General features: G+C 44.3%; 1 protein-coding gene across 1 annotated transcript in view; it reads left to right on the forward strand.

Annotated features, from left to right (window-relative positions):
* The window catches only part of CSNK2A1 (casein kinase 2 alpha 1), a 37,660-nt gene that overhangs the window by 12,200 nt on the left and 13,439 nt on the right, over window positions 1-12,021 (forward strand). The window contains 1 exon segment of the mRNA XM_040435333.1: window positions 9,303-9,478. Within this exon segment, the coding sequence (XP_040291267.1) occupies window positions 9,378-9,478 (101 nt within the window). The 5' untranslated portion in view covers window positions 9,303-9,377.

The raw sequence follows: 12,021 nt of genomic DNA on the forward strand, positions 1-12,021 counted from the left end.
CACTACTTCTGCCATAATCTTGGAGAAGATGCGAGGAGCAGAAGATATTCCGGAAGGGAGACACTTGAATTAAAAGTGATGAATCTTCTCTTTCCCATCACTTATACAAGTGTCTCTAGTCCTGCAAAAAACATATTTACTTGATCAGTTATCAGTGAGAGGCTAGGTTAACCATGGGCGTTACGTTCCCTGTAACAGCGGAACACAACACAATGGAAAGTATAAATATTGCCGCTCCTTAACTGTGCGTTGCGTGCCATATAGTGAAGCATATGAAAAGCATGCTTCTTCACGGTCACTTAACGTGTTCGTTTTGTGGTAACGTGACGCACTGCATGCATTGGCCTTTATTCTTACAGTAGAGAAGTACCGTATTTTTCGCAAAAGTGGGGGAAAAATAGAAGTGCATCTTATGGGGGCGAATGCTGCGACCGTCCGGTGAATAGGCTGAGAAGGAGGAGGGGCTGGGGGCCGGCATTTGTTTCTGTAATGGCAGCGTGGCCCGGTAAAGTCACTGTATTCTACTACACCGGGCCCCGCTCACTGTAGTTTACGGTAATCATATCTAACTTGTGGGTATTGTTAAAGTATTCCAATCTTAAATCTAGTGCTGTACTACTTACTAACTTCTTGGCAGTCAGGAGGCCGGGTGGGCGCTCGTTGCGTAGCTCACTACGTCACGTGCCTGCTCCGCCCACTTTATGAATGAAGCAGGCACTGGGCCCTGCTGCCATTACAGAAACAGATGCTGGCCCCCATTCACTACACAGGGACACTGTTATGGGGGGATCTGTGGATGACCCAAGATAAGATGATATATGTCATCCACAGATGCCCCAACAATGATGCCCCTGTAACAGTGCCACCCACAGATGCCCCCGTAACAGTGCCACCCACAGATGCCCCCATTAGTTGAAACCCCACCAAAAGCACACCTTTTGGTTCAAAATATTTTTTTTTCTTATTTTCCTCCTCAAAAACCTAGGTGCGTCTTATGGACAGGTGCGTCTTATAGGGCGAAAAATACGGTAATTAATTATAACTTTTTGTGAATTGGGACATTTAAACTTGCTTTTTTTTTATTCCAATTTTTAAATCTAGTAGGAGTCGGTTCATATTTTGCCGACTCCAGGTACCCAAAATTGCCTCCCGACTCCTTGACTCAGACTCCACAGCCCTGCTTTCTAAGCAGGGGAAGGCTGTCCAAGATCTTCTCTTTTGGGGTCTTGTTAATTAAGTGAAGCTCTAATTGCTCCAGCCACACCGAATAAGGTATGAGCTACACATGTCGCCGCCACTCTGGGTTTAAAAAGAGCAGCTGTAGCTTCCCACGTTTTTTTTAACCCCTTCAGGACATTTTTCACAGAATTTTGGAAGTCTGCCATTTCAGTTTATGTGGTGAAAACTTTAACTTATCCAGGCCATTCTGAGATTCTCGTGACACATTGTACTTCATGATAGTCATACATTTTAGTCATATTTCACCTTTATTTATGAAAAAAATCCCAACTTTGCCAAAGATTTTGAAAAATTCGCAATTTTCAAAATGTCTATTTCTCTGCTTTTTGTCTACTTTATGTTGGCATCATTTTGTAAATGTCATTTTATTTTTTTAGGACCTTTAAAAGGCTTAGAATTTTAGAAGCAATTCTTAAAATTTTTAAGAATTTCCAAAACCCACTTTTTAAGGACCAGTTCAGTTCTAAAGTCACTTTGTGGGGCTTACATAGTGGAAACCCCCATTGTAGAAACTACACACCTTAAGTTACTCAAAACTGATTTTACAAACTTTCTTTACCCTTTAGGTGTTCCACAAGATTTAAAAGAAAATGGAGATGAAATTTCTAAATTTCTTTTTGGCAGATTTTCCATTTTTAATCAATTTTTTTTCTTTAACACATCGAGGGTTAACAGCCAAGCAAAACTGAACATTTATTACCCTGATTCTGCGGTTTACAAAAACACCCCACATGTGGTCGTAAACTGATGTAAGGGCACACGGCAGGGCGCTGAAGAAATGGAGCACCACATGGTTTTTGGAAGGCAGATTTTGCTGAACTGGTTTTTAGATGCCATGTCCCATTTGAAGTCCCCAAATGCACCTTACAGTAAACTCCCCAAAAGTTACCCCATTTTAGGAACTAGGGGATAAGGTGCCAGTTTTATTGGTACTATTTTGGGGTACATATGATTTTGAATTGATCTATTTGGTTTTTTGTGAGGCAAGGTAACAAAAATTTTTTTTACAACCTTAATCTGACAGGGAAGATCATGTGCTATTTTTATAGAGCAGGTTGTTACCGGCGCAATGATATCAAATGTGTCTACTTTGTTTGTTTCAGTTTTACATAATAAAGTATTTTTGAAAAAAAAATGTTTTTGTCCATTTTCTGAACGCTTTTTTTTTTTTGCCAATCGTCTTGTGCAGGGGCTCGTTTTTGCAGGAAGAGTTGTTTTTATTGGTACCATTTTTGAGTACATATGATTTTTTTTTGGTCATTCATTATTACACCTTATGGAGCAAGGTGACCAAAAAATTGGTTGTTTTAACAGTTTTATTTTTACAGCGTTCACCTGAGGGGTTAGGTCATGTGACATTTTTATAGAGCAGATTGTTAGACGTTGCAATACCTAAGATGTATACTTTTTCTTAAAGTTTTACACAATAGCATTTTTGTAAAAAAAATTCTTATTTTTTGGATCGATTATCTTAGGGTCTAATTTTGTACGGGATACGGTGACTGTTTCATTGGTAGCTTTTTTGATCGCTTGGTGTTGCAATTTTTGTGATGTAAGGTGACAAAATATGGCTTTTTTGGCGCTTTTATTATTTTTTTTTTACGGTATTCACCTGAGGGGTTAGGTCATGTGTATTTTTGTAGAGCAGGTTGTTCCGGACGCGGCAATACCTAATGTCTACTTTTTCTTAAGTTTTACACAATGGCATTTTAGAAAAAAAAAGTTTGTCTCCATTTTCTGAAGGCCATATTTTTTTTTTTTAATTTTTGGCGATTGTCTCATGTAGGGGCTCTTTTTTTTTCGGGATGAGGTGACAATTTGGTGATTGGGGTACATACAACTTTTTTGAACACTTAATATATATTTTTTTTATAATTTTTATTTTTTTATATTTTTTTTTTGTGTACACCGTGCGGGGAAAGTAACGTAATCCTTTAGATCAGGTCGTTACGGACGCCATGATACCAAACGTGTTTTTTTTTTTAAAATCAATTATAAATATGTGGCTACAAGAAAATTTGATTTGTACTGTTTTTTTTTTTTTTTTTTAACCCAGACCCACTTGGTTCTTAACGACCCAGTGGGTCTGATGGTTTATAATGCACTGCAGTACATTCTATAGTGTACTGCAGTTCATTGTCACTCACAGTAAGCCTGATCAAGCACCTGCTTTTAGCAGGAGCCTGATCAGCTATACCATGGCAAGCCGGAAGCATGTGAAGGCGTCTGGTTGTCATGGTAACCATCCGGCCCTGCCACAACAGTGCAACAGCCGGATGTGGGAGGGAGCTCCCTCCCTCTGTTAACCCATCAAGCATCGGCCGCTGCCACAGCACAGTCTGATGGGAAAGGGAGGGAGCTCCCTCCATCTCTTAACCCCTTCCATACAGCGGTCCCTATGGACCAAGGCATGGAAGGGGTTTAACGGCTGACATCTGTGCCGGCACCAATGTCGGTCGTTTCAAGCAGAGTGTCAACTGTATGCTGACACTGCTAATAGCTCTGCCATACTGAAAATGGGGGAACATATTTAACAAGGTTCTGATCCCCACGGTCACGGCCTGTGGATCAGAAACTTTCAGCCGGCGTTAGGATCGTGTGATTGGCTAGTCTGTACAGACTAGCCAACCACAGCGATGGCCGTCCCGGGATGGTTAGCTGAGATCCCTGGCTGTGTGTAACACCCGGGGTCTCAGCGCTGTCACCGTATCTGCAGACATGGTGACAGTTTAATGCTATGACGTTTATACTAGTCATGGAACGCCAAGTAGCAGTGCTCCATGACGAGTATACATGTCAAATAGCACTAAAGGTTTAAGGAGGCTTTCTGTCCAGAGTCCTTTAGCTGCGCAGTTTCCTCAAAGGGAAGGACCGTGCGCTTTGCGACCTTGGCCACTGGAGCATCGACTCTGGGAATGGACTCCCAGTCTGTGCAATCTGCCTCATCAAAGGGGTACCCTCTTTTTATGCCACAGGGAATAAAGGAGCCTTTTTCAGGTTCATCCCATTCCGCTTTTATGATCTCTCTCCCCCAAATATTTCCTCCTCAGCAGATCTGGGCTTCCTGGGAATCTCCATTCTGATTGTGGCTTTGATTAGCTCCTCAATATCCTCAGGATTAAAAAGGAATCTTTTATATTCGTTATCTTCATTGAATTATTGAGATTTTTCCAAGATCTCAGGATCCGACAGTTCAGGATTCACAGAATCTGAATCACTTCCCACATGCATAAGATCTCTAGAGATCTATGGGGAGGGGGTCGCCTGCGGGTGGAGGCAGGAGGGTCCCGGGCGGCCAGGGCAGATTGAACTTCCACTCTAACTTAGGGTTGTTGCGGGAATCAAAATTTCGATACTTTTATCGATACCGGGATTTCCATTTTTTCGATACTGCCCTGCGCAGTCTAGCATCACAGAACATGAGCACGCTGCTCTCAGCGTGCTCATGTTCTCTCGGCAGCACAGGGGAGAAGGAAGCAGTCTCTCCCTCACCCCTGTGCTGCTGCTGCTGCCACCAATGGGGAGAGAGGGGCAGAGGAGGGGAGGGTGCACTGCGCCACCAATGAAAGTACTTTTCAAGGGTCCGCACTTTAAGCAGCAGGCTACACAGCGCGGCGCCCAGGGATGTCCCAGCACTTACTATTACTGGGCGCAGCTCTGTTTGCCTGCTATGCGCCTGTGCCCCATTACAGTCACCTGCAGTCCTGCTCCATATGCTAATTACTATCGGAGCAATGGGCAGCTTCTCTAGTGGGCGTTCCTTCTCCCCTGGCTGTAGCGCTGTCCAGTTGCAGCGAGAAGGAACGCACACGAGACCAGCTGTTGTCTCCTCCCCATTGCTCCGATAGTAGTTAGCATATGGAGCAGGACTGCAGGAGACGTTAATGGAACACAGGCGCACAGCGGGCGAACGGAGCGGCGCCCAGAAATAATAGTAAGTGCTGGGACATCCCTTGGCGCCGCTTTGTGTAGCCTGCTGCTTAACAAAGTCCGAACCCATATAAGGTCGTCTTTAACTTTTTAATACCGGAGGCAGGTGCTGGCAGCAGAATCGCATAGCTGACATCCTGCCTCTGACCGGGAGCTGCGATCAGCGGCAGTTAACCCCTCAGGTGCGCCTACTGTATTAAGGGTTAATTATCATTGGTGGTGCAGTGCCCCCTCAACCCCCCCAGTATTATAATCATTGGTGGCAGTAGCCACAGGGTCCCCCCCCCCCCTCCTCTTCATTTGTGGCAGTGGCAGCTTCTGATCGGAGCCCCAGCAGTGTAATCCTGGGGCTCCGATCGGTTACCATGGCAGCCAGGAAGCTACTGAAGCCCTGGCTGCCATGGTAATCTCTCTGCTGCTGTGTACTGTGCACAGGGCAGCAGGGACAGTGTGAAGTCCTAATTACCCTAATAGAGCTCTATTTGGGTGAATAGGACAAGGGATTAGAAGATCCCAGGATAGTTATTAAATAAACTGTAAAAAAAAAAAAACACAACAAAATATTAAGTATAAATCATCCCCTTTCCCAATTTTACATATAAAATATATAAACAATAAATTAACATCGCCACGTCCGAAAAGTCCAAACTATTAAAATATTTAAAAACTGCGCGATTCAGGATTTTTTTAAATGCGGAATGCACGTGGCTTTTTCCTTTTTTTATGCATGGTATCGAGTATCGCAATACTTTTTTATGGTATCGAAACCAAATCAAAATTTTGGTATCGCAGCAACTCTACTCTAACTATGGACTTAAAGGGGTATTCTCATGACGCCGTTTAATACTTACCTGCTCCCGGCGCGCTGTCCACTTCCTGGTTTCGGCAGGGGGCGGGCTCCATCTTGATTGATGTCTTCTCCCGGCCGCGCCGCGCGCTGTACTGAACGCGCACGCCGAGACCGCGCATGCACCCTGGTGACTTCTTCCTGGCAAGTATACTATACTGGCCAGGAAGAAATCACCATAGAGCATGCGCGGTCTCGGCGTGCGCATTCAGTACAGCGCGCGGCCGGCCGGGAGAAGATAAGAAGTCGTCTGCGCACGCGCGGCCACCGCGATTCCTAAGAAGAGCAGTGGCCGTAACCAGGGGAGACGGAAGACAACAGTCAGGTAAGTATAGGTTTATTTTCTTCTAAGGGGTGGGAATTTGTTAATTAAATATATTTAGAAAAATGATCACTGTTAAATCATTAACAGTGATCATTAAGATAATACCCCTTTAATATCCTCCAGCAGACAAGATGATTCAGACTTAACAGACGCGGTACACTCTTTGCATAAAGATTTAGACCCTGAGGAAGGTAGACGTTTAGAACAGAGACCACACTTCCTGAGTTTAACCTTGGCAGAAGAGGAAGACTCCTTTTCTCCCTGCAACATACAAGGGAGAGAAGGGTTAACCACTACAGGGTAAGTATAACATAAGGAGGGTGCCTGACACAGGGTAGTGGGGGGGGGCTCAGATCCAGGGCCAGTGGTGGTAGGGCCACTCATGTTTCCAGTTCCTGTCCACAGAAGCGCCAGAGACTGCAGGCCGTGTGAGAACGCTGGGCGCCATGTTAGGACCGGCATTGCCCTCTTCAAACACTAGGCATGCGCCGGCACCATGACGCTAAGACACACCCCCTCGGCGGCTGGAGGGAAGCGCGTCCTAGCGTCGCTCCAGCTGCCTTAACACTCTGCATTAAGCCCTCCTGGCCTTAACAGGACAGGAAAAAACACTGGCGATGAAGGGAAGGGGTGGGGATTTTAAACCTGTGTATATTTAACATTTTATGTAAAATTTGGAACGGGGGCTGAAAGATTGTCCATCCCCTTTGTGTGCCACCACTGGTAATGTTTTTGCCATGTCTCGTGCTTCATGAGTCCAGTGCCACTTTTACTGTTGGCGCAGTGTCCTCCAGTCTAGAGTTGTCGTCTGCCTACAAGTGGTTACATGCGCTGCCGACCGTCCGTTTGCACATATGGGGCTGTTTGAGCTTTTTAGTGCCACAGGTAGACTGGGAGGTGCATATATAGTAGCCAATGAAGACGTGTCATTGATGGCTGACCACACATGGCATCTAATTGTTGACAAAGCATGCCAATAAACTGGCATTGGTCAGACTGAGAATCTGTTTGCTTTTTTTCACAATACTTTGCACTAGATCTTTATATAACTCTTGGGCTGTTCCTGATCAGTGGGTTGGGTTGTCTGTACAGGATGTAAGAGGTAGGCTGTGATTACAGATTTTAGGGCATACGCCTGTACACTATCATTACGCAGGCTGCAGTTCTTACATTGGAAATTTTATTTGGCTTGTTACTTTTTCACGGCAGTTCTTCCGTCTCCACTACTGTTTAGGAGGAAAGGCTCAGATTTTCGTGACCCCCCCCCCCCCCCCCATAAGAGACCAGTGAGAACCTGTAAAACCACTGCAAGCCTTAAAGCAACCCACCGGTTCCAGAAAAAATCATATTAACTGGGGAACAAACAGAACTTTTACATCTTGGTTAGCTGCAGTTTTGCCGATTCTTGGGCTCCTCTTGCACCACTTCTCGGACTGCCTGATGCAGACTGTGCATTAAGAAGCCCAAGACGCTTCCTCCTGCTCTTGGATTGGCCAGCAATGCTCACGTGAACAGTGCTGGCCAGTCCAAGAGCGGGACTGGACAAGCAGGAAGTGTCTTGGGCTACCGATTCACACAGTGTGCACCGCATAGTCTAAGAAGCAGTGCGTCCATCTTGGATGGCAGAAGAGCCTGCGAATTTGTGAATCTGCACACTTTCACACTTGCGCTTTCCCTTTCTGCTATTTAGATCCGTCATAGGATCTCAATAGCGGGGGGAAACGCTTCAGTTTTGTCCTCATTCATTGTCAAAACTGGACTGCACGAAACGGCATGCACCAGAGTGCATTCCATTCCGTTTGGTTGCGTCCCCATCGTGGACAGAATAACTCTGCAAGCAACGTTTTTCGTAAGTCTATGGGGATCAGTTTTCTGACACAATAGAAAACAGATCCTTCCCCCATTGACTTTCAGTGGAGTTCATGATGGGTCCGTCTTGATGGGTCCTCTATTTTAAAGATAATACAACCGGATCCATTCATAACAGATGAAGACGGTTGTATTATCATGGAGGAAGCGTTTTTGCTGATCCATGACTGTGTGAAAGTAGCCCGTGTTTTTTTTTTTTTTTTTTTTTTTTTGTTTTTTTTTTTTTTTCCTCCCCTCTTGATCCAGAGTTCACTGCTGCCCTCTAAATTTTTCCTACCCTTGGGATGGAGCCTGACATATTTGCCAGTATATAAGCGTTGAGGATAGTGGTCATGAGCTTTTAGGGTCTACAAACGACCTCTCCTCTACGCTGTGAAGACCCGATTTTATTTCTTTACTGGCGTTTTCCATTGGGCCTCTAGTTGCGTTCTGGGAGCAGATTGTTTTTCCGCAGCAAGTCTTCATGTAGTTCCACGTTCCTGTTATTTAAGTGAAGAAGTTTTCTGACATAATTCCTGTCTTAGCATTTAATATCCAAATCTGTTATAGTTTTCCTATAGCTGCTGATGGAGTAGACAAAGCCATGTGCCTTGGTGACCCTAACACTCAGTGACATGACTACCAATATCCAGCTCCAGTATTGCTCGTCTTGTGTACTGCCCTGGAGGATCTCTTTGGGGCCCATCCACAGTGCCGTCCTTCTATCTGTACCGTCATGCCGGTGTCGTCCGAGCAGGGCATCGATCTGTTTGGCACTGCATGCCCTTCAGCTGTGTCTAGTTACTGTTTAATTGGAGAATAGTGATGTGGTGATCTGCGGCATGGTATCTCCATGAACAGGAGGGAGGGAGCAGCAAATTCCTGCAGTATGGCATTGCACTTTCAGGACATAACGAAGTGGCTTGGCATGTTAGCATATTGATGTCAGATGTGAACATTGTACCTAAGAGAAGATTTTACAGGGATATGGCGCTTCTGGGGTGAGACTACTCGTTACTGGAAGTGAGATAATTGGGGTGTTTTTTTGTGTATGTATATAGATAATTATTTATTTTTTATTTTTTTCTCAACCATTTTCTCTTCTCTTTGCAGTGAGACTCCTCCGTTGTCATCTACTTGCATTGGGCCTGTAAAGTCGCTGTCCATCTGGCCGCCAATAAGACCGCTATGTCGGGTCCTGTGCCAAGCCGGGCCCGTGTCTACACGGATGTGAACACACACAGACCCCGGGAGTATTGGGATTACGAGTCTCACGTTGTAGAATGGGGGTGAGTATTGTATTTTCGCTCTGGTCCCTTTCAAATAATGTAAAGTTACTGGTTTTCGGTTTGGCTAATGATGGAAGATGCATGAACAGTGATCTATAAACTTTATTCCTTCCATATGGTTGGGCATAATGTTCTGTGAATATAGCCTACAGATGTGCAGGCTGAAGTAGACCCTACCTTAATACAGATGGGAGTTGGAGCTTTTATATACAATTATTTTTTTTTCAGAACTGTTCAGAGATTTTAATCAAGCGTTGGTTAAAGGGGTTATCCCATCACAATGATCACTGTTAAATCTGTTAATGATTTGACAGTGATCATTTTTGTAAATACATTTAATTACCCAATTCCCACCCTTTTTGAGAAAATAAGTCCCCTCTCACCTGATCGTTGTCTTTCGTCTCCAATGGTTACGGCCATCTCTCCTGTCAAATCCCGCCGGGCCGCCCTTGCGCAGAAGACGGGCCGCGCAATGTCCTGAACACGTTGCCGCGCATGCGCCATGATGACTTCTTCCTGGCCAGTATAGTACAGAGCCGCGAACGCGCACCCCGGCTCTGTACTATACAGGCCAGGAATAAGTCACCATGGCGCGTGCGCGTTCAGGACATTGCCCGGCCCGGAGAAATTCTTCAGTCTTTTGCGCAAGCGCGGCTGGGAGAAGAATCCAGGAAGTGAACGTCGTGCTCAACAAGGGTAAGTATAAAAAGTGAAGATGGGAATACCTGTTTAACCTCTTCCTTCCATATGTTATGCATTACTGTTAACTTCTGAAATCTTCCATCACAAAGATGTGCTGGATGGCGCTTTATCTAGCATCTAAATGACATATGGTCATGAGAGAAACAAAGTACACCCTCTTAATTATGTGGTTTTACGTATTAGGACTTAATTTAAAAAAAAAATAATGGTAACAACAGCCACCGATGAGCAACAACATATGACAAATAAGTCATTATTTTCACAAAAATTAGGTCGAAATGCTTCCATAGGAGTTAAGAGGGTAAGTAGCAGCCAGTTGCTGCTAATCAAATGCTGTCATGACCACTTCTATAAAAGCAGAAGGTTTGGCAGTTTTCTGGTCTGGAGCATTCAGGCCAGTGTTAACATAATGCCAAGAAGGAAAGACATCCGGAATTATCTTAGAGAAGCATCTGGGAAGGGTGATGAGGCCCTTTGCCATACAATCTGAAGTCCGTCATTCTAAAGTGAGAAAGATTATTCATAAATGGAATGGAAAACACTGAAGACACTTGGCGATTTTCCCAGTAGTGGACGTCCCAACAAATTCACCCCAAGGTCAGAAAAATGGGAAATTGCGAAAAACCCAAGAGCGACATAAGATTCTACAGGCCTCGGTTGGCATGCTAAATTTTCATGTCAGTACAATTAGAAAAAGATGGAACGGGTCTGGCTTGTCTGGAAAGGTTACCAGGAGAAAGCCTTCCCCCCCCCCCCCCTCCCTTCCTAAGAAGCATGGGTTAAGTTTGTAAAGTTGCATGTGAACAAACCACAAGACTTCTCGAACAATGTTCTTTGGACAAACAAGACCAAAGTGGAGATGTTTGGCCATAATGCACAGTGCAACGTTTGGTAAGAACCCAAAACTGCTGAAAAGCATGGTAGAGAAGGGTTGGTGATTTGGGCTTGTTTTGCAGCCACAGGACCTGGGAACCTTGCAGCCTTTGCGTCTATCATGAAATTAGGGTTGTCAAGATACCAAAATTTTGATTAGAGTTCGATACCATAAAAAAGTATTGCAATACTCAATACCTTTCGATACCATGCGAAAAAAATAAAAACACAAAAAAAAGCTTAGTGCATTACGCATTTTTTTTTTATTTTTTTTTAGAACATACAGCCCATAATAGAACATTCCTACCTTATTTTTTTTGGGGAGACAAAAGGTGGCCAAAAATGGTAAATTGCGTGTTTTTTATTTTTTTATATTTTTTTATTTTAAATTTTTGTTACAGCGTTCACCGCATAGATTTTCTTTTTATTTTTTTTATATTTTAATCATTCTGACTTTTTTGGACGTGGTGATATGTAATATATTTTTATAACAATGTAACACTGTGCGTCACTCTAGCGGTAAATATTTAACGCAGCTTATCTCCACCCTCCTATCTATCACGCCGATGTGTAAAACAGCATAGACACCTATATATGTCTCAGTGCCTACCTTGACATAGGTGTCCCAGCTGCTGTTACGTATCTCGTGCTGGTCTCCGCTTGGTAATTGCTGGATGAAGCAAATAGGGAGAGCGGGTCCCAGGGAAGGGGGCTGTAGCATGAACTATTAAACAATATTAAAGTTTTGGGAGTACGCCCCGGCCGGTGGCGTTATACTCCCGTTACCTTTCACTTGAGCTCACGTATGAGCAGGTGACGTCACCGTTAGTGAGCTACGGATGGCAGAGCGGATCTAACTTTCAACGCGTTTCGAGTACAAGCGGTACTCTTCGTCAGGGTTAAAGCTTTATTTTACTTTATTTACTAACTATTAGCCCCCTTAGGGGCTAGAACGCTTGTCCTATTTA

The sequence above is a fragment of the Bufo bufo genome, chromosome 6 (genome assembly GCF_905171765.1).
Source record: "Bufo bufo chromosome 6, aBufBuf1.1, whole genome shotgun sequence".
Taxonomy (NCBI): domain Eukaryota; kingdom Metazoa; phylum Chordata; class Amphibia; order Anura; family Bufonidae; genus Bufo; species Bufo bufo.